At 32.7% G+C, this 24,109-nt stretch overlaps 1 protein-coding gene across 6 annotated transcripts in view; it reads right to left on the minus strand.

The window, feature by feature from the left end:
* The window catches only part of TTC6 (tetratricopeptide repeat domain 6), a gene marked incomplete at its 5' end in the record, with an annotated part of 76,094 nt that overhangs the window by 49,302 nt on the left and 2,683 nt on the right, over nt 1-24,109 (minus strand). For 4 of the 6 annotated variants that reach the window (XR_014694020.1, XM_084522404.1, XM_084522406.1 and 1 more), the window contains 9 exons: nt 931-1,355; nt 2,390-2,449; nt 4,291-4,389; nt 5,383-5,487; nt 5,948-6,104; nt 12,700-12,909; nt 16,362-16,501; nt 19,737-19,820; nt 20,627-20,710. Coding sequence is in view for 5 of the 6 variants with exons in the window: in XM_084522404.1 (XP_084378530.1) it covers nt 931-1,355; nt 2,390-2,449; nt 4,291-4,389; nt 5,383-5,487; nt 5,948-6,104; nt 12,700-12,909; nt 16,362-16,501; nt 19,737-19,820; nt 20,627-20,710 (1,364 nt within the window). Of the gene's footprint in view, nt 1-930; nt 1,356-2,389; nt 2,450-4,290; nt 4,390-5,382; nt 5,488-5,947; nt 6,105-12,699; nt 12,910-16,361; nt 16,502-17,433; nt 17,489-19,736; nt 19,821-20,626; nt 20,711-24,109 lie in introns of those variants that run through there. The other 2 variants (XM_084522405.1, XM_084522407.1) reach the window with 2 other exon arrangements.

Consider the following 24,109-nt stretch of genomic DNA (forward strand, 5'->3'; position numbering starts at 1 on the left):
AACTGAAGAAAAAGTAAAGCAATCCCATATGTGAATGACATGTAAAATAGTACAAAGATTAAAAAAAAAGAGGGTTCAGCAAAACTGATATGAAAGCCATGAACAGCAAACATACAGTACTGTCTAAAACAAGACTTTGGAAAAAGACCACCATCTCCCTTAGTAACAGCTCAGCATGCCAGGCTATCACACCATAGTTTAAGCAGCTTTTATTTTCATTACAATAAACCTCAAGAAAGGTGGGAGAAAAGAAGCAGCAGAAAAAAAGGAAAGGCTGAATGGGAAACTGGTCTGAAGGACCAGGCCTAAGAGTAAATATAAGTACAATAAGGACACTGCACACAAAAACAGACAACCTTTGGGAGTTTTTGGAGCTCACAACAAGCGTAAGTATTTAAGAAATATCACTCTTCCAAAACCAAAACAAATTAGATGTTTTGTAAAGTATCCTATGTCATAAGTATATAAATAATAACCATTTACTAGAAAAATATTTATACCTTTTATTTTTCTGTATCACTCTAAAGCAAACCACTTGCTTCTTGTAATCAATATAGTTCATGGTACAACTGAGGTTAGTCCAGCCTAGCAATTCAGTTTCCTAAGAACTTAGAATTTCCTCGTCTTTCAGAAGAAAGGTTTTTGACTATTTTTAATCTTACATTTACACTTAAAGACTCTTTTGTTGTTACATGAAACCACACCATTTCTGTTTAAAACACTATATTTACTAAATGTCCTAAAGATATCTCACAGAGTAAAAAAAAAAAAAAAAAAAAAAAAAAAAAAAAGCATTATAAATAAACAAGCTATCATTACTTATTTTCAGAGCAATACTTAATATGTAAGAAGATTAAACCTGTAATTATATAACATAGCTACAAATTGAAATACATTCCTTAAAATGTCAATACACTAATTAAAGAAAACCTTTTAAGAATCCTTGGGGGTTGAATTAATTTCTTAATCACAGCTTCTAGTTTTCTAGGATTTATTGTTTTCTTTGATTTCTTTGTTTTCTTTCTTCTTGGGAAAATGGTGTATTTAATTCCAGCCTTTTCAGCTCTCTGGACAAGTAAAATATTCTCACTATCCTCTTGTCCAGTTGAAGTAGGCATTTTTTCCACTGGTGTGTCTGTCTGCATTGACTGAGGATCATCACAGGCTTGATTCAATACATGCTTGGTAGGGGAGCTTTTCCCAATCTCTCTCTCAACCTTTGGCTCAGCTATCCGTTGCTTCATAACCTCCAACTCTTTCATGCTGGTTTTGAAATTAGATGACATCTTTAAATTAGTTTCACATTTGAAAGCGGCCACCTCCACAGCTGACACTGATCTCTTAATTAAACGTATCTGTTAAAAAAATAGGATTTATTTAGATGTTCATTTGAAATAAGATTTATATATAACATTTGGCTAGTTTGAATGGACTATATGTTGTGCTCTGGTGCTTAATTATAATTACTTATTAAGCAAGTAATATTTGCAGTAAGACATATATTGCTTCTCACTTTTTTTTTTGTTAATTCCAGTATGCTGGTAAAACTTACACTATAATATAAGGCGTAACACCTTTGTTAAAGAAATTAAAATGCAATTTCATGTCCACTGTCTGAAATTGTTAATCTTAAAAAAAAAAAAAAAAAAAGCAAAGCACTTAACAAGACTACTTCTGTTAGAACACAAAACTGATATTTTAAAATCAGGCATCAGTGCTTAGTTAAATTGCAGATATGGTGTTTAAATTATTTATTATTTATACAGCTTCAATTGCCACCATACTTTATATCTGTCCTTAAAATCACATGGTCACAATATTTTATGCAGGTCTTTATGAACTATATAGAGGTTTTTAATATAGACTTATACTTTTTCTTACTCAAAATCAAATCTCTTTATAAAATACATTCTATATAATTCTATAAAGTTCATCGTTGTACAAGTGTAAAATTTGCATTATTTACTGCAGCTTTATGTATTTTGTGAACACCTAACATTACTTCAATAGACATAAAAATACATAACACTTAATAGATTGAAAACTTCATGTTGATGCCCTGATACGTCTGAAACGCAAGGATCTGATGCTGCAAATCTTTACTCACTTATGTTGTTCCACTTATTTCAGGTTAGAGGAATATAGATTCCTCCAAAGGATCTCTCTCCAAAAAGAGAGACCTCTCTAAATGACTGTAAAGTTAATGGGGGGTTCTCATTACAAAGCTATGTTCTCATATTATGAAATGAAAATATTGAATGTAACCAAACCCCTAGAAAAAGACTTTTGAGACTCATTTTTGCATTTAATAAGAAAATCTTCAGTTCAGTGAAAGAATTTCTACAAGATCACAGTTTGGGAAAAAGTCAAAGTAAATATAAAATAATACCTCCGAGTTGTCACTGTCAGAAAAATTTGGCAGGGACTGGCATCTTCTCAGAGTTTTTGCCTATAGATAAAAGAAAGAGTGAAAATAACTCTAAATGAATCTGAGTCTACTATGAATGGAGCTTTCAGATAAATTCTGTTTTTAAAAGCAGAACTAATGCCCAAAGAAATCTGAACCTTTACACACACACACATAAAAACCACATACACACACACCTTTGCCAAACTAGGGTAAGGACCGCATTTGTCTGGATTTCTGGATGTCTTATGCCCATTTCCATTGCCAGGTGTCCAAAAATCCCAGTCACATTCAAAATACTCAGATCAATTAACACTACAGAACAAGGACAGTCAGTGGACATGTTCTATGGATGTATCTGCATTCTATGTAGATGCTCCAATCTCAGAACATACTGTGAATATTCCATACTGTTAATCACCCATAATGGATTTACTGTTGCTGTGGTTTAACCCAACTCTATCCTAGCTAAAACCAGGACAACTGTGTACGGACATGTCTTTTCAATTAAAATGCTTTAAGCCAGATTGTTCTTAAAAGTGTCACGTTCACTTCACAACAAATCACTTTAGTCACACAGATATTCCTGTCTTGGGAATCCCAGGCAACAAAACAGCCACATACAATCACCACAACAATCACTTCCAATAAAAATACCTCTATCTGCTTCATCTGGTTTTAATCCATTTTGATAGAATAGACCTACTTGTACAGGAAAACAGAAGTGGTACCCACAATATGGTACCAACACAACATGAGTAAAATATTTTAGCCAAATATAAAATAACAATTTAAAGTTGCTGCTGCCTATGAATGTAGGAGATATGCAAAGCTTATCACAGAACACTTCCTTTTTTACATTAAATACTGAAAGATTCTCCTCATTATTTGTAGACAACTCCTGCAAGAAATGTTCAAAGCAGTGAACAATCTTTATCATAATGGTATTTATCTTTATGTTCTGCTTCCATGCCATCTTCAAGTCACATACTCTTGAATCACAGATCCTCAGATATCTATTGTCATTATTTAAAAGTTTCTTTCAAGGGCAAAAGCAAATATACCTTGACCAGCATGTTTTACTTCCAAATAGGAAACACATCATCCAACAGATCTTGACAGCTCTAACAGTCCCAACTCACAATTTGAACCCTTAATTAAAATGTAAAGCAGTACTTCCAATCACTAAATTATATCTGGGAACTCAGCTGCAGTAACAATACAGTATCCTCAGTTACCCCCTTTCTGGCTGCAAATATATCCACTCATTGAAGTGGGTTTACGCTCTATAAATGACACAAAAGCTATTTGAAATGGTCAAGATTCCATAATTGGAAAAACCTGCACTACAACTCACAGCCACTTCAATTTCCCACTTACAAATCACCTGTACAGAATTCCTCACCTATCCTTCAATATTACATTTGAGAAATTTTACATAAAAATTTCACACATTGAAAACACTTCAACACTTCCCTGTTCTGCTTCTTGACTTTTCCAGTTTTTCAGATGTCTGGATATAGTGGAACATCCAATAAGCCTCTCTGTTGAGATGCATCATGTTCTCCAAAATCTCTTTATTAAAGGGAAGGGCATTACAGTCCCTCCCCTAAAACATCACCTAGTGCCATGCAAAATAAGAATTATCTTTAAAATATGCAATGACTCTTTCCAAGAACAGTCTAAGGTTTTAAAAAGTGAGATTTAGTATTTCCTATCTATTCAAAAATGAACCAAATATAAATACTGTTTTTCATTTGCAGAGATATATCTAACATAAAATTGCTTTTAGATGTCCCCTATACAGAAATATTTTGTCTTACAACTTCAAAAAAAGAACTGTTTTGCTAAGCTTAATTACATTAAAGCACCATAATACACACCTGTACATAATCATAGAAATCATGATCATCTTGCTCAGCTTCTAACTCTTCATAATCAATTAAAAAGTCTTCAAATACAACATCTTCAATAACATTGCTCTGAAATAATATATTTACGCATTTGAATACATGCAACATTATTGTTTGCCAGCTACAGGGAACATATTAGCAGGTAAATTAAGCCTATAACATAACTGAGCCAAAGAGTTATGATGATCAAGACCAGCATCACAGAAGCCATTTATTATAAGCTTCTAATGGACAGTCAGTAGAACACATACTTTAATGCAAGCAAGAATTACATGGTGCAAAATGGGCAAATAACCTGAGGAAACTGATTATTGATACCTGATTCTCTAAAGTTTTTATCTGTAGCCTTGGTAATTTATGTCAGCTCACAGTAGTGCATATAGTAACAACAACAACACAGCTCTCAGTTCAGGGCAGTAGGGCTAAGATATGACAAGCTATGTCAGAATTATGCATGGATTAACTGACAGCAGGAATAAGCATGCTTTATATATTGCACAGAGTTGTGAATTTGTTGTGAAATGCTAGTTTTTTCTGTAACTTTTGACATAGGAAAGTGCAGTGTGCTATGAATATGGATATGCTATAAGCATGCAGACTTACACAAATGGCTCACCTCTCACAACAATGTGACAGTAGTGGAGATTTTAAATTCAAAACATTTCAAACCTCAAATCTTCTTTGACAAAACAGATCTTGTTTGACATAATAATTACATCACATTTAATATATATCACAGCCAGAATAGCACAGCAGAAGAAAGTCTGTGCAAAAGTGGCTTTCAACAAAAAGGTAAAGACATTAAACAAAATAATATAATAGTAAATGATAATTAAGGATAACTGCTACCAGACGCTTTCTTATTGGGGAAACTGAAAGTAAACAATACCATTTAATACGTATTATTACAAACTGTACAACTTATATAAAGAGCTTATAATGTACAGAAGTGTTAATAAGGTAGAAGCATAAAATAGAACTATTACAGTTAACAACCATAATGTTAGAAAATGGCATTGCTGCAACTGATGAGAACACCAAAAATATTTTTTACATATTTACCTCATATTTAGGAAATAAAATTTCCTTCATAGAAGAAATCGGAGCAAAGAATTTTGGTGGAACAGGAGCCCAAAACATTTTTAAAGCTTCTGGATAAATTGAAACCTTCAAAAACAATACAATTCAATTATCAGCTAACATAAAAACAGTTTATTAATGTCTGTATTGAATTTGAACAATTAGGTGATAAAACACATTTTTTTCTAAACATGATTTTGTAAACAAAAACAAAAACAAAAAAACACCAAGTATAGTGGATTCTTGTGAGGCATAGGGCTCTGCAGCCTGAAAGAACTACCTGGCTTGCTATTTTAGTTTTTGTTTTGTTTTGTTTTTGCTATTAATTAGCATATTTATTATTTCAGAAGAGGAATTAAGAGCTAAGACATGAGGTTTTAGAATGACAATCCCCATCAATAAAAAAAAACATATACGTTTCTATACTATATCTTGTCAAATGTCAATAAATCAAAAGCTCTTTATTTCCTAAGTGTTTCATACACCTTGAATTATGCAAATAATTAAAATTATTTCTTATTATTAAAATATTAAAATTATTTCTTACTTTCTCTCCTACCAGTTGCAGCTGTGTTTTTTTAAGACTATATTCAGCTAATATTGGCCAATCAGCTGGAGTTTTTGGTGTATGAGGAAGAGAGTGAATCCCAGCTGTTTGGTTATTCTGGAACTGTTCTGAAACAGGAACTCCTTCATAACAAAGTCTGCAGCAACACAGAGGATGAATAAATTACTTGGATGCTGTCAGATATTAAAAGCACAAAAATAAGAAATCAGGTAAATTTTTAATCAAATTAGAAATCAATCATGACAAAAACAAACTTTTTTCTTTGGAGGGAAGAACTAAAGAGTGAAATGACTTAATACATGACAGAAACCTGATACAGTCACACACTATATAATTTTAAGATGACTTTCATTATTAGGTCTATGGTTCATGAAGTCACATGAAAAATATAACATAACCTCTAAGTTAGTATGAAATGCATTTTTATGGATGGCAAATACACGTCACGCGTGGCAAATACACATCAAGTACTGTGCAGTACTGGTCAGATATACTTAAATGCCAAAGAACCTATTTCAGCAGGAATGTCTGGATGGTTTTGACCAGTGTCTTTTGTGACTACTTTTTGATTGGATTCTGATTATTGTTTGCTTGCTTATTTTAAATTAACTTACCTATGGCAATCACATTGCAAAGGGAATATTTCACTTTAGAAAGCTTCAGTATGAAGTAATTATACATCCTAATTTCCTATTACTGTTTCTATTTCAAAACTAGTGAACACTTTTACACAACACAGTGTAACTCACACGTATGTTTATATATGCATGTGCATATATACATAAAATCCTATATAACTATTCTACCTCTATTTTCTTTGTTCTTTGCACCTGCAAAGGGAAATTCAGATCTGAAGAGCCTATTACTACTACCAAACTAGTAAAACTATTTTACAGAAAAGTAGCAACCACTGTTCCAGGTTTATTACCTTTTATCACTTACAAAGTTATTTTACAGTATTTATATACAAAATGACAATGAATATTTTTTACTTAACGGATAGGAAAATCATCTATAATTTAGCTCTTTTTGGTTTTGCTTGTTTTATAGTACAATAATTACTTATGTTGTTACTTATATACTTATTATTGTACTAGAATTACAAACACAGAATATAAAAAATGGTGAAACATAATATATGTACAGAACAACACAAAACCACACTCAATTTAATTTATTCAGGTATCCGTATGTAAAGCATATATAAATTAAAACATACATTACATGGAACATCTGACTTTTCTCAACACGTTGGCACACTGGCATATGCCAACACTGACATCTACTGGTGTTAATTAAGGTTTGGGGTAGTTTTTCCGCAAACAGTAAATTAATAATGAAGTTTTCTTGTACCTTTGTGGAACTAAAGTGTGTAAGTTCTATTACCTGAAATGTCACTGTCAGACATATATATGTTACTGTGGACTTGATTCTCACTAATGTTAATATATGTTGCTAAGTGCAACATATTTCCATTTTAAGACCTATTTGAATTAGCAAAACACTCTGTAAATGGGGGGAGGAGGAGGGGATTGTCTCAGCATAACAGAGAACAAGCCATTTGATTTCGCAAACAAAATGCCACTGAAGTACTGGATGTTAAAAGGAATCTTTAAAATGTAGCACTAGTGCAGAAGTTGTAGTTCTTACACACAAATATTATAGATCTGGGAGTACTTCTTGAACTCTTTCTGGAATGTTCCTTACTTCAAGTGGAGGCTTTGACAAAAGAATTATTTCTTAAAGAGAAGTAAGACAAGAATGGAAAACCTAACTTTTAGTAATTGTTTGGCCTTCCTAGTTTTTCTTTACATCTAGAGTATTTAGTGGTTCTGACTCTTCAAGGTGGGAGTCTGCATAAAAGCAATGTCAAGTGAAGTTATACAAGATTCAGAAAGGTATAAAACAGTTAAAAGATTCTTTAGCATTTGGTTGTTAAGAGCGCTTTAAGTGAAAAACAAAAAAAGAGCTGTTGCACTTTTAGGACATTTTTGTCATAAATAGTTTTCAAATCAGTGAGTTAAAGTAATAAAATGTGAGTAAATGTGAAACAACATTCAGACTTTTAATTTCTAAAAGACAGAGGCAACATGGAGGAAAGTTCTAAGCAATAATAATAGTGATCTAATAATATTTTGTTTCCATCTGCAGGTGAAATATACATATATGTATATATATATAAAATCAAAATGTCTCAGTGAAATGCAAGCATTGCTTAACAAACATAACATTAAGCTACAAACTCTGTTAAAAATTTGGTAGGAAATCCGCCAGGAGCAGGTTTGATTGTCCATATATAACAATCACAAAAATATATTCTGACTAACGTTTGTCTTCATAGCTAAAGTAGCAGCATTTCTAACTCTCAGAGAACTGTTTTCTGTAGAGGAAGTCGATTAAACAAGACAGCAAAAGAAAGGAACATTTGCTGTCTTACAGCATAAACTCCATAACGTCAATGCAAGGAGAGGCTTGCAGCTGACCTTGGGAACATTATATATTGATAAATCATTATACCCTGCTCTGCTACATATTTTCTGCAGATGTGAATGAAAATTTGTTTGTTTGTTTAAACTTGTGGATATTTTTCACAGTGAAGACAAGACTTTAAAGCATACACATTATAGCTTTCTTGATGTGATCTAATGTAAAATCTTACTATTGAAGGCTTGCTTGGACTTTGTTACAGCCAAACAAGATTCTTTTATAGAAGAACTCAGAACTGGTACTAAAAATCTAAAGAACATAGATCTATTGCTATTCAAACATCTGACAAATTCATTTGAATTTTACTATCCACTACATAGAAATCATGCTTACCCCTTGTTAGATTGTTTGTATTTGCGAAATTAGCCAATTGTGGAGAATTGGTCACCAATAAAGTGTGAAAAGCATAAATAAACCGAAATTAGTCCCAGACAAATGATACCTCTTACCTTCAGGGCTCAAGTCAAGCAATTTTGAAAAATTAAAAGCAGGTGGATTCAGGTAGATAATACCACTAGATGGCAGTGTTCCAAAGAGTTTAGTTTTCTAGTTTTCCAGGACCAAACAAATTCCGTAAGAAATTTTGGTATGGGCTTATTTTAAAACTTTAATTCCCCTCATCTCTAGGAATGTGAACTCCACCAAAACCTTTCTTCTGCCTTATAGACCTCTGGTTGATCCTCAGCCTGTTGGCTTCCTCTTGACAACTAAGCCATTTTCTTCATGTTCTATCTTCCCATAGCTTCTGCATTTCCTCTCTTAGTTCTACTCCCATTTAACTCTTTACGCCTCCTGCATATCTCAAGGCATTGTCTTCTACTTGTTTCTCTTCTTCCTCTACTATTTTAGTAACATGTACAAGTAGACAGTGTACAAGTTTGCTCTCTGTGATAATGAATCGGTGTGATTCATCATTGTTCTGCACCAAAAAAAAATACCAGATCATCTTCCTCTTGGTGATGTTAAGCTGCCAATGCTAGCTCAGCAAGTCTGAAGTACAAGGATCTCATGAGCCTTTTCCCTTTTCAGTCTTCCTGACCTCCTCACTATTTACTTTCTTCATCATGATGGCTAGCATCCCATCATTCACTAAGACTCAGAAGACAGGTAACATTCACAACATTCTAGAATTAAAGTTTTTTTACCTAATCTCCCTACAAAACTAAAAAAAAGAAATTGCAGTTGCTGCAGCATCTGTTTCTTTAACCTAGACAAACACCGCTTTGTTCTGTTCATTCATTCTGTTGTTCTGTTCTTGTTCATTCGAAGTTTTACTGCATAGGCATAGATCCTTGCTTTGAATGTTATCCCACTCTTTGAAGTAACATGAAAAAAAGTACCTAATTCAAATATAATATGCTCCTCTGCTTCCAAAGCTAAGACCTTCCTCTTGCTGTCATCTCTAGACTAGTAAAGTGGTACCAACTACTACTTCTGTGTGACTTCTAACTCCATTACTGACTTCCTAAGGGTGTTTTTTGCCCCCCACCCTTTTTTTATTTTATTCTTTTACTTTTTTTGCCCATTCTCATGCTGCCTCTCATTCTTGAGAAAAGCTGCCTATGGCCATCAACTTATTTTCTCAGAATTTCATTAAAGACTCCTTCCCCGTAACCTGCAAAATAACCAATGTCCAGGTTACCAGTATGCTGAAACCCCTGTTAACAATACTCATCAGTGTCCTTCTTCTCACTGAGTCCTCATAGTCTGTCTCTCTTTCTGTCCAACAGACAGAAAACAATGTTCAGTCAAAAGCAAATGCTCCAGTTATGGCCACGAGCAATATTGTTATCCACGTTCCTGAAAGCAGCAGAAGCTCTCACAAACCAAAGGGAAAGATCAGGGCCTAGTCCTCTACCTTGAAATAATGCCATGTTTGAAGGTTGGAGCAATCTCAACTAAATCAGAAGAGTTCAACATCTAGAAACTTTCATGCAGTAATTTTATGGATTCATATTTTATGGTCAAAGAAACATTATGACAATCCAACCTGATCTTCTAAAGAATAATGATAATAAAATTTTTAATGAGTTTTCCTGCATCAAGATCACAATTCTCTGGAGTGAAACTAAGGATATATCTCAGAAAGAAATCCAGCCTTCATTTAAACGCTGCAAGCAATGGATAGTTTCAGAAGTTACTTTTTTTAAGTTACTTGCAATGCTATATATTGAAATCTTGCAGTTAACTCTTAATCTGTCTAGACTGAAACCTCAAGTCATTTGCAGATTCTTTTGTATCAGAAACTAAACCACGAAGGTAATAGAGTCAAACCATCTCTTATATAGAAACCAACATAATGAGTTGGTGTATTTAAGTATTAAAGTGTATTAATACAGAACGGGTATTCAATTAAAAGAATGATCACATACAGGAATCAAAACTTCTGTTTGCTCCTTCTAAATGGTATTTAGAACACTCTGCTAGGTGCATTAAGTGTACAACATTCCTGCAAACCTACATATGAAGGACCACAGATTTAGCCAACAGGAAATCTGCTGCCCTTCTCTTGAGCTTAGATTTTTCAGGGAAATTTCCCTCCGTTTCAAATCCCGAGAATAGAGCCTTCTAACAACTTTTTTTTTTTTTTTTTTTTTGGTAAGACAGTCAACAGGGGAGGAAAAAAAAAAAGTGGTGATTTCCACCTCTTTATGATAATTTGCTATGAAGCACCAGAGCCAGGAAATGAGAATTCATTGCTTATCTGAGGATTCAAACCTCACTCACCATTACATTATTTGACCATTCTGGGTACAGGAAGTGGTTCTGTTGAGCAGAAAAGAATGCAGAAGTCATGCAGCCAGGAGAGAAAACAAGTGGTGGCATGACTGTTTTAGTTATTACAGCACTTACATGTGGCAAAAAAGCTCTGTACAGTATTTCTAATTCCAAAACTTCTTCTATTTTATTGATCATGTCTCACATGCTTCATTTTAAGGTAAACATGCTTAATTTACAGTTTTGAGAGTATTACATAGCCCATCTTCAGTTCCTTATCTTTCAAGAGTGCAAAGCTCCTTTTCAGAGTTACTGCTTTTCAGGATACAACCTCCAGTTCTACAAAGGATGACCCCTATTCCCTATTCTTATCCTTATGACCTTGCTGCACTAAAATGCATGCTTTTCAAGGGAGCCCAAGTTAACAAGCTACATAAATTGCCCTGTAAAACTGACCCATCCTTATTTACCACTGTACTATTCTTTAGATCAATACAAACTTTATGAGCAATATTATTATATTTCTGGACTTAGTGATGCACATTAACTGTAAGTAGCAAACTGCCAGTCTACAAAATCATCAGGAAAAACCTGAGAATATAAAGACTATTTCTAAAATCTTTGACCTTATTACATAGGCACAAAAAAAAGGCAAAAATATAACTGAAATAATAGTTGGTGAAAAATGAATATTCTTCATATCCATTTCTTAGTCTTATTTCACGTTATTTTAGTGTAAAACATATTCAAAAAAAACATAGGTCTAGGAATTTACTACCATCAAATATAACAAGTGCTAATGCAATAACTGGATAAAATTAAGTTTATTCTAAAGACTAACATTTCCTCACTACTTCTTACAGAACTTTTTTTTTTTTTGACAGACCTCTTCATATGCTACATCAACCTCAGAAAAAATAACTACTCTTACATATACAATAAGTACTATTGACTATAAGTCTATCCAAAGTCCCAGTTTTATATGTGCTTAACTTTGTGTATGTGTTGAACTCAACAGAACTACACACAATTACTTAAAATTATGTTTGTTCCTAAGTGCTTGTAGAATCAGGATTTATGTAAGACTGTCTCTATGATAAAAGGCTAGTGACTGCACACTTTAAGCCTTTTACTCCTGTAACATTTTACATTCACACACAAAAAAAAAAACAACTACTCTATTTGTTCAGCATTTCTTGTGATTTCAGTAGGATCTCTCCTGATTAGAATTAAGTATAAAAATTCATATATTTATAATAAATTGTGACATGTAACTTAGAATGTGTCTAAAAAATGCAATTTATTCTTGAAAACAAACAAACAAACAAAAAAGCACATTTTACATTCTAAGCAAGACAAACCTTTTAGGACCTTTGGACTAGTTATCTTTAGGCACATCTACCAAGCAAGGGAAAAAATAATACATATATTTGCCACTTCTGTGAAACCACTAAATAGTGAAACACCACATATAATTAATTTACAAAATTAATTAAATTATAGTAAAACTGACATTAAATTCATACCTCTTCCTTTCAGCTTGCTCTTTCAAATAAATATATTTGGAGCAGATTGGTTCTTCTTGCTTATTGTCCATGTCCTCTGCTGTAAACAAGATATTGTGACCTTTTCTGTCGAAAGTATGATAAATTCTAGAAGCCAATTGTAAATATGGAGGTAATGTAAAACCAGGAAAAGCAGTACATAGATGATGAATGCTTGGATAATGTTGACTTCTAGAAAGGAAAAAAAAAAAAAATCAAGAATCTTAATATCCATTCTCTGTATTGTAAAAGTATATGATTTATCTCATACTAGATCATGACATAACAGATCACAGGATATAAATTGTTCATATAAACACCTGGAAAAAAATGCCTGATAATTTCTACTAGAAATATAATTATTTAGCAAAAAGGGGAAAAAAAACACAGGTCGTGAAAGCAAAAATTTTGGTAATAATTTTATTTTTTAGAAGATAACTACAGAAGTAGCACTTCTACTTTCCAACTTAAGTGGATCTTTCACTTGCTGCATTGAAAATTGTAACCAACTAAGTAATGTAGATTTATAGCTTAAATTGGGCATGTGAATAAATGTTATGTTAAAATGTTATTTATACATTCATCTGCACATTCTTTCTCATGACAGAGTACCTTGTAAACACCCTTAAAACTCTGAATTAGTTTTATGATATGCTATCACTTGAACATTTTCCTAGCATTTCAATTCATGTGTTGATTATACAGGAAAAACGATGTCTTTGACTATCTTTGAAAAGTTAATAACTAAAAAATTCTACCATTTAACCCTCCAATCTAAGTTGTGCTGAAGGTGATGAAAGTCTATTGACTTCCACAGGCCATGGATCAAGCTCTAAAAACAGTCTCCAGCTACTGTATGAACTCTAAAAAGTTAATGAATGTCTAAGGTGCCGACAGTTACAACGTAAAAAGCAGTATATGGAAAATGTCTGATATGCAAAAGATCAGAAATGACTCCACAAATAAATGCTACTTTCAATTAAAGTTCATAAATACCTTCATATTTTAAGAGAAAATCTTAAATGAAAATAATTCCACTTTGAAATCATACTGAATAGTTTTCAGGTTTAACTGTTTTTTTTTTTTCTGAGGTTATACTAAGGCAATGTCACTCACAACTGGCTTCTTTTACTGAGAACTATGCCTTGTATTATAAAGAGATCTTACAAAAGTGGAAATTGTTAAGAACTACTAAATAAAGATAAAAACACAAGACAAATCTAATCATGCAATACATATTCAAGTTACCAAAAAAAATATTTACTTTTCCTAAAAAATAGTGACAGCAAAAAAGTAAAACAAAAATCACATATGTAAAGTCAAAAAAAATTAAAAAAAAAAAAAGAAAATCAATGCAACATAGCACGAATTTGACTAACAATTAAGAATTCATCATATCATGTAGTGATACCAGATATATCTCTGTTATGTTAAAGCAATTTGAGTCCTTAAATTTACAGGCACTTGACAACGCAACACAAATAAGAATGCCAATGAAAGTCTGTTTATTCTAATAAATAAATAAATAAATAAAGTACTTAAAATGTTTTTGTCAAGCCATAATATGTGATAATTATATGTGATATATAGAAATAACATATATAAAAGAGACTACTCACTTCATGGTTCAACAAGACATTTGCACCAGATCTTATAATCTACTAATACCTCTATTCAAATTAGTGGCATTTTTTTTCTGAATGAGAACAGGGTCAAGCTTATGAAATAAAATCTGGTAGTTAAACCTAAAAATTAAATATCCAGTTTGAAAAGCAACTCAAACAACACATCACACAAGACTGATTAGCATTTAAGGCACACTTACAACAACTCTGTTTGATGAGAAGGACAGGTTATTTTAGAAGTCATTTCATTCATTTTACAACACAGATGAAAATAAGCAACTGTTTCAGTGTGAAAGCCAAGAACAATGTTTTAATAAACAGACCATAGTAATTTCAAATTAGAAAAAAAAAATCTCACTGCTTTTTTAACTGAAGAGTACATGATCTCCACAAATATATGTGGTATTTTACCTCAGGATGTTCTAACACAGTTCACTTTCTCTGCAATGCAATAACCATGCAAATAAAAATAAGAATAGGCAAACAATTTTGAACTTAAAATGGTTGGAGTTTTCTGTAAACAAAGGCGGGCACAATGGTTTTAAAATCACCTAGGAACTTTTTCTCAAAGATCTTGTAATTTATTTTAAATAAATTAAAACAGTTTGAATGTTACTTTAATTGCAGTATCATTACTGTTCTTGTATAGAAGTTTATCGTTTCATTGAATGAAATGACTGAATGTTTTATCAATGTAAACTAAAATATTTAGGGCATGCTGCAGGTAAAGGTGAATGTTTTTACAGCACACAGTCTCCTAAAACAGGCTATTTATCATTCGTTGAAAAAGGGGACATGAAGAAACAATACTATGTGTGTGGCCTACATTACCTTTACTTAATGCACTAAATACAGGTTTTTTAGAAAATCATGCAGTTTCTGCACCATTGATAATCTGACAGTAAGTATTTATTGAAGGTAAAACACTCATTGTCTGTTGTCACTATTTGTTTTAATATATAATCTTGCTAACCAAATGATCTTTAAGCAATGCAGATAAGCAATGGCATGCAAAGGGTCACTTAAATGCCAATTTGACTGTTTCATAAACTTAAGCATTCTTTTCCCATGACTATTCTCAGCTACTTAATTGAAAGTATTATCCATTTACAAACTTCAGGCCTGCCATAAAAAGGCTCTCTTCTGTATCCAATAGACCTTTCAGGACCCTAAGAACAACAAAAGCTAATAATTAAAGCTGCTCCCCCCGTCCCTCCTACCCCCCCCCCCCCCCCCCCCGCTTTTTTTTTTTTTTTTAACCTCAGTAAAGAGAAAAGCGAGGAAGCAACTTATGGTACATCCAAACAAAACCAGCCATAAAGATCTTATTAGTAGGGAAGACCATAAAACTGAAGAGTCTCACTTGGCATGCGATGGACAGGATCAGTTAAATTAGGACACGGGCTATACTACTTTTGTAATCTGCACTCCTACAGAATGACAGATGCCACCTATGACAAGAGCAAGGTAATAAGCAGTTGTCCTTAAATTACAGCTCTGTAAAATCTCCTGAATTTCATACAAGCTCTGACTGTAATACAAATTCAAGTTAATGAATTTTTAATACATCTTCTCTATTTAAAGATGATGACTTACAGCTGGCATTGCTTATATTAAATTTGTGGTATTTTCCATTGTTTGTTTTTAATTATTTTGATTAGATTATGCTTGGAATTATATGGACAAATTCAACCCCCACATAAGCAACTTCAGCCTCCGCTGCAGTCGAGAAGTTTCATCGGCATACAGCAGCAAAGAACATGCCTTCTAGACTTTAAAAACTGTAAATCAGTACTATTTCGAGGAGATAAGCAGCAAACTAAAACTAGAGATACCAAACTAAAATTGATAGTTAAATCAGAACTTGCATAAAATTCTAAGTGTTCAGATCCAAATTTGGGGGGGGGGGGGAGGGGAGGGTGTATTATTTCTCCATACTTATCTATCATGCTATGCATTGATAACTTAATACATTTCCAATATAATTTTCATTGTAATGAAGGAAGACTAAAAAATTACTTGACATTTGAAGCACGAGTGGACAGGAAAGACAAAGACTGTTGCAAGTTGTGTTCCTCTTGTAGCTCTTTCTGAATTTCAACTGGTTTAATTTTTGATATTGCTTTTCCTTCCACCTGTAGCATATCTGCAGATGGAGCCTACAACATTCACAACAGAAGATAAACATAGTGTTATAAACCAGTAAATTACATGAATATTATCATAGCTAATCTGACAAACAAGGAGCAATGGCACATAAGCAACTTTGGCCATCAGAGAACAAAATTCAGTCAAACTAGAGTAGTTTAGAACTGCTGTTACTGAGCAGATCACAAAAACACTCACAGCTATTCATATATGCAGAAACGTGCTATAAAGGAAATTTTCAGTGTGCCCTACCTAAACTGCATTTCTGAATAGTTTATAAGATGATAAAAGTCTAAGTTTATTAAAGAGAGAATAATCAAAATAACATCAAAATTATAATATCACTATTCAGAACTACTAAGTTTAGAAGTACATGAGTGCATCTAAAACTTGTTCTATCTATGCAAATTAAAGCAGATAAATATGATGCTTTTAGAAAAGTTTCTTCAAGATTACATTTTTTCAGAAACTTCAGCAGCAATATGCAGATGAGGAATTCCTACTGTTTCCTCCCACAGCTGCTCATTCCTATTTATTAAAGCACCACCTGCTTAGCTGTGCCAAAAATTGTTCTTTCACACTGTGAAACAGATCAGATAACTGATCCATGTTAAAAAACTTAGTTATGGAAAAAAAAAAAAAAAAAAAAAAAAAAGTGCAGGGAGAAGGCAGAAATTAATCCAGATCTCTGATTCCCTTTGTAGAGTTTCCCTACATAAAAACGTTGTCAGATGGCGACTCACTGGAGTTCAGGAACAAGAGCAAAAGGCAAGGAAAAGGAACATCTTATCACTGCTCCCAAAGCATCTGTTTCATAAAACCCAGCTTCAGAATGTGCTCATTTTCCCATACTGTGATGACCTCCGGAAGACCCTCCCAATCTCAACCATTCCACAGTTCTGTTTCCTGCAAACTGTTAAACGTTTTCATAAAACATACTAACATCAATGCCATCGATGAGAAGTATTCTTCTGAATTCCACTTAAAACCTTACACCTATAACATAGTAAAGCAGGTTCAATAAAAATAATAATAATAATGAAACACTAAATAATAACAATAAAAGACAGAAACATAGCACAGAAAATTACTTGTAAAGTGCTTTGTCTTGAAAAAAATGTCAATATGAAAAGTCCTCTTTTTTTTTTTTTTTGCCCAGGTCTTCATGATATCCCATAATAACTTGATATCTTCTTGATATACCATGGTAATAACTAAAGTAGCCACTCTTACTCAAAGAATACAACTATAGTGACCAAATGCCTTTCTAACTAAGATTTTTCAATCACGTATCTGGTTAATAGAATCACAAAAAGTATGGAATTTTATTCTTCTTTGTCCACTCACATATTTTATTTATCCCAGAACATAAATAGCCACACCGTCTATGTTTACTGATAACTTCAGCGATATTTAAGTTCTTAGAAGAGATCACTACATGAAAAACTATGGAAGCTTGCAGTTCATAAACAAATATATAAATTAGCAAATGAAGAACTGTGAAAGATAATTATCTTCAATTGATTGAAGAGCCCAAAATTAGAATGGTTTGTTCTATTGTTTTATTTTTGAAGCCAACACCACTGTTTATATTAGCATATATATGAAACAATTTGAAGGAACAAAGTCAGATATTTAATGTTTACCAGAGAAACTGGAAACTGATCCAAATTTCACATAAAGAAAATAGGCTAACAAAAATAAGGAATATAGAAACGTTTGGAAGTACTAATCTATATTAGTACTCCGTTCTATAAATAGTACTCCGTTCTATTTGTTCTATGTTCTATGTGAATGTCAAGTAAATGAATGCATGACCTCTTGACCGATAAAAAAGAAAAAAAAAAGTAACCTTATTGAATGCATTGCCATTAAATGTTCTGGAATGTTGATACTCAAATAATTTGGGGGGGGGGGGGGGGGGGGAAGGAACATGTAAATGATATCAGAAGTAACAGAAGAAGAGGTAACAGAAGATACTCAACAAAATTTTTCAATATGTAAGACACCAACATGGCTAATGGAAACTATAAAAATTAAAATTACCGTAGCTAGTATTTTAAAATCACGAGCCAAAGTTCTGCAATCTTGTATTTTCCATGAAACAGACCATACAGGGAAAACTCAGAGCTGAGACTGCGGTGGACACCTTAGCTGTGTGCAGGGAAAGCTGTGTGCATCTTGTGTTCTTAGCTATCCCAAAACTGATTAGGAAATCTGGTCAGTAATGCTCTGAAATCCTAGAGAGACGTCTACCTCTCTTCTATGCATTTCTCCATGCAGCTTGACAAGAGGCCATCAGGGCCAAACTACAGTTGATGGGAAGAGACGAAGAAGCAGCTGACATAAGGGTCTTAGATATTCTTAGGTTTCTCATTTTGACTACATCTGTCTTACTATGACTAGACCTTGAAACAACCTACTGTCCAATAATATCACTACCAACAAGAATTCCACTTCTGTTGCTCTTGTCCTCTTTCCATTTTGTTCTTTTATCCCCTTATTTCAATAACTGCATTTGTCTTTCCAGGTATCTTATCCAAATTTGTGCTCATCTCATTTATTTAAGTTTAAGCCACGGCTATCTGGTATTTCTGCACATAAAACTGCCTAGAGGAAACATATTGGTTGCTTTTCATGTAATACATTTAGCATGTGTAATAATTTTAGAGAAAAGTAATCATTAATATTGAAGCTGCAGAAAGAGCCAGGTTAAAGCTTCATTCGACTGGTCTAGTTTTATCCTCAAAATATCAGAATGCTGGAAACTGACAATGTATGGGAAAATTTTTTATTTTTTTTTTTTAGAATCTTATTTGTTCTCTATGATACTGTCTTTATAAACTTAATGCGTTCTCTACTAAAAAGCTTTATAGGGTCAATATCCTAATGGCAGCTTTTGTCATGCATGAAATATCGCAAAACTAAAAGGATATTGAGCATTATGCCATTTTCCAGGAAAGCACACAGTTGTTAAATGTAGATGAGAATTCTATTTATATGTTGTTTCACCTGTAATCTTCTTCCCAATCTCATAATGAGAAGCCTAACCCAACATCTGACCGAATGAACCTTAATTTATTTTTTTTCCCTCTAACCTTAAGCTGCAAGACCAGTATGGAGACCTGTTTTATAGAAGAGTCTTATTTTAAAAGGCAGGTGCTACAAAAACATCTTGCAAATCCCTGTATGCTCTAAAGCATAAAAACACTAATACTATCTCACACGGGTACTAAACCTGCTTACCTGTTTCACCTGATTATTACTTGTTAATCTCTCTTCTGTAGGCTGAGATTGAACTACTTGAGGTTCTTTTTGAACAACTGGTGTCTTTTGAGGGAAAGAGAAAATCCATTTAAGAGGTGAGCATACAATATTTTTTCAAAAACACTTTTGTGCTTCCTTACAAATAATTCAGCACAATATTTCTTATGGGCAATTATTTTCATTGACTATGTATTTTATGAAGAACCTAGAACACTGTATCAAATTTATCTTAAACCAAATATTTCCTCAATCGCTAAATGGATTTTCAAAAATAAATACAGTAACAGTCAACTTACAATGATTAACACTAAATAATAATATTTGTACAGATTTCTTATCTTAGTCTGTTTCTTCTACAAATTACACTACCAAAATGTAAGAAGAAACATACAGTAGAAATGGACATCAACAGATCTACAGTCCTTTAAAGCAAGTAAGTCATTAACACCTCTAAACATTAAGCAAATCCCCCAAACATACCTAAGTTTAAATATTTAAAATTTTAAAACAATTTGAATGCAAGGCATAGAATGATGGGCATTAATATATATAAATATAGATGAATGTCTTGTAAGCCCATTGCCCTAGTCCTCATTCTATTTAATATTAGTGAAATTCTGTATATCCAGTAGCTGAAGAATCGAACACTGGAAGAAAATGAATGAACAAGAGACACAAAAGGGAAAGACAGAAAAATAGATATATATTTGTCATTTATGAAGTACCAAAATGGTTTCAAGCACTATTGTATTTCCTTTCCTGTTTTATCAGTTTAAACTACGAACTACCTATCTCAACAACTCTGCAAGTAAATAGAAGCACAATTAACTTATTATATTTTAACATTCATAGATAATATAGAATGTTACCAGGCTTGCTTGGTGAAAACTTGGCAGGACTTCTTTGCTATCTTGAGATTCAGTTTTTATTTCCTTATGTTCAACCAGTACCTGCTGCATAAGAGAAAAAATATATATATGTTGTTATGCATACTACCTTACAGAACAAAACATCAAAATAATATATATGCATGAATTAAAGGCTGGGACTTTACTACATATATTACTTTGAAAGCAACAAGTACATACAGAGACAATCTCAGGCTCATCTTCTGCAAACATTTGCACCCATGCTTAACTCTTTACTATAAGTAACTTCTCCATGAAATTGCCTGTCGTAGTAAACTTTAAAAGCTGAGTGCAATTTTCAGTTAATAATTTTCTCCACAGGAGAAAAAATAAAAAAATAAAAAATAAAATTAAAATTAGGAAACAAAAAAACACCTAATGGCAGAAATAAAATCCAGCAACAACTTTCTAAAGAGGTAGTAGTTTAAGGAGAGTGTGTTTTCTAAGCACCTGAGTAGTATACATGTACGTACTCAGCACACACATACTTTATACTCCATTACATATACTGGTTTGATGAACCACATTTTAAAGATAAAAGTAACAGGCAGAAGTATCAAAAATAAAGTTTATCTCATTTTAGAATACAGTTCTTTAAAATTACCACAGAAATTTGAAATACACTGGAGAAAAATATTTCAGAGCGACAAGTCGATGCACAGTTCCATCAAAACTGTCAGCTGAGTATGTGTTGGAAACAGCCTGTCACTTCATGAGAAAAACTTTTGCTGGTGTTGGAAGTGTTCATTTGCTCTTTTAATGTAAGAATCTTCCACATAGTAGATTTTTATTACATTGTTCACCTAGCAATCTAAGAATCTATTTATTATTTTTTTTAATGCTTAGGATTTTTTTCACATCAAATTAAATTGCATTTTAACAAACTGGGTAATAAGCATACTCTCACATTGATGGTTTGTTTTTAACCAAACCCTTACCAATTAATCTACCTTTGACAGAAATGACAGATTAAGAAAAAAACAATCATAGTACATATTCTTTTCATCACCATTGGGAATGCAGTAACACCTCAGAATAAAATAAACAGATTCAGCACTATCTTCCCAAGCCATACTAAATAATCTTCCTCTTTACAACATGTGCACCCTTTCAAATGTAGTGATTACTATGGACTAATGACTTGATGAACTTCTTTCAAAACTCTGACAGAATATATAAATTACAATGTTATGTATTAATTTCTCTGTTCTGTCAAAATCAACAGAATTATGTGAACAAACAATAACTTCATGCCATGTTCGACATCTGCACATGTTATATGACTGCTTTCCTTTGTTGGGTGTGGTGTTTTCTCTTTTGTTCACTCCCCATGGGAGAATTGCAGGCACAATGCTGTTGTGTTATTTTAATAAAATGATGTGTGCTGTGTATATATGTACTATGGGCTGTCTGTTTGTATTAACAAAAACTAGGCCAAAGGGATTTGATCTAACTTTGGGAAATAAAAGTGTTGAGACTTGTGGCAACCCTTAATTCTTGTGGATCCATTCTCAAACATTCTGCTGATTCTTCCTGCTCTGATATTTTACCCTGTGATGGAAAATTCTATTGTGCCTTTTAAAAAACAGTTTTACTAGCCATAGCCTTCCTGCTTCCCTTGTAGGAAATTATTTAGGTACCTGAGCACCTTCATAATTCATGAGAAACTATTTTAACATTTTCAGTCATTTTGATATGTCTTTGGTCCTTTGTTGCTGAAAAGAAGCATTGAGAGTCTTGACATACATAAAATTCAGATTTTTTTTTCAGCATTTTTTTTCTAATAATTTGCGTCCCGATTAAACTGATTAAAATCAGTTTGTTCTCTTTTAGCAGCATCTCACTGGCCTAAATCAGGATTACTCTCCCATTTATTTATTTTTTAGACTTCAGGGTAAAAAAGACAGTCCTTGCCCCATGAAACCTGCAGCATTTTTACAAGACGTGGTAATAATTGTATAACTGGATTATTTTTAATTAGTTACTTGTATTAGTACTTTTGAAAAGATAAACAGATTAGATTTCATAAGTCCACACTTGTATACCATATATGTCTCACCAGGCTGCTTCTTGTAACATCATGAAAACAGTATATCCTATTAATAATAATAATAATAATAATAATAATAATAATAATAATAATAATAAAGTAGAAGCAATACAAGTTAGTTATTCCAGAAAAATAATAATAAAAATCATGTATCCAGGACTGGTAATATCCACTCCTGAAGACTGACTCCCTTCAGACAACAGCAGGAAGCGCCATAATGTCTCCTCTACTGTGATTAACCTTATAGAGCATAATCAATAATATGTGGTTACACAATTAATGATATAGTATCAAATTCATAATAAAAAGCGTCATGGTCTTGATTCAGTTACTTTTAAAGAGATCTAAGTGTAACAAATTGAAGTGTCTTGTTCATTTCTGTGAAAATTAGAATATACCTTATAGCACTTAAAAGGAAAAATATATATTTTCAGTAAACCTCCTAAAAATATTGTTTTATCAGAAAGTAATACATGATCTATTGTATAATTTTAATATCAACTGAAATGTAAGGAACATATACAGCAAATACTAAATAAGATATTGTAAAGTGATGAGCAAATACTTGTTTACATTTTCTTGTAGTTATGAGAAAAACACAAACAAACATTCTCTAGCTGAACATTAAAAATAATTAGACTCCACGCAACTACTTTTGAAAGAGTATTAAATCATTACTGAGAACATCTCCTCAAGGTTTTTCTCACAATTGGGAGTACCTGAAGAGTGAGAGATGTTTTTTAAAAAAGATGTATATTTTACGTTGGCTTGCTGATGGTATGGTACACTGTATAGTCCCTGTTTAATAGACACATTCTAAATTGATTCTGTTTTTCTAGAACACACATTTTTCTCACAAGCTCATCTGAGGTACCAAGAATGGATCTGCTGAAAATAAACCAACTAAAGATGATGAGCTGCAGGCTCATCACCAAGAAAGCTGAACACTAAGAAAATGCATTTCTGGAATGAATATAAACATCCTGCTGTGGATACTAAATCCAACATATAGCTTGATAACTTAATGTACTTCAGGGGTAGCAACAGACCCTGAGGCAACAAAATTATTCCAGACATTAGAAATTATATTCTGATATAATAAGCAGGAATCATTATTCTGATTTCCGCCAATGGAAATTGGGCTAAGTACTAATGTCCCACTGAGCTGGCATCCCATTCCCCAGGTAATACTGTTTTTAATGCTGTGAGAAAATCAGTGTTCAGTCCCCACAGCAATAGCATAAATTATCAATGATAACCAGTCATTAATTCAAAGGCAAGAATAAGATAAAGTGAACAGAATATTTTTTTTTTTTTAAGGAATGAAAATCACATTTAATTCTGAGAGCTTGTTTTCATTTTAGTAGTTCTGTTCTTTTCCTAGGTATTTCTAT

This window comes from Aythya ferina, assembly GCF_964211825.1.
Source record: "Aythya ferina genome assembly, chromosome: 5".
NCBI classification, from domain to species: Eukaryota; Metazoa; Chordata; class Aves; order Anseriformes; family Anatidae; genus Aythya; species Aythya ferina.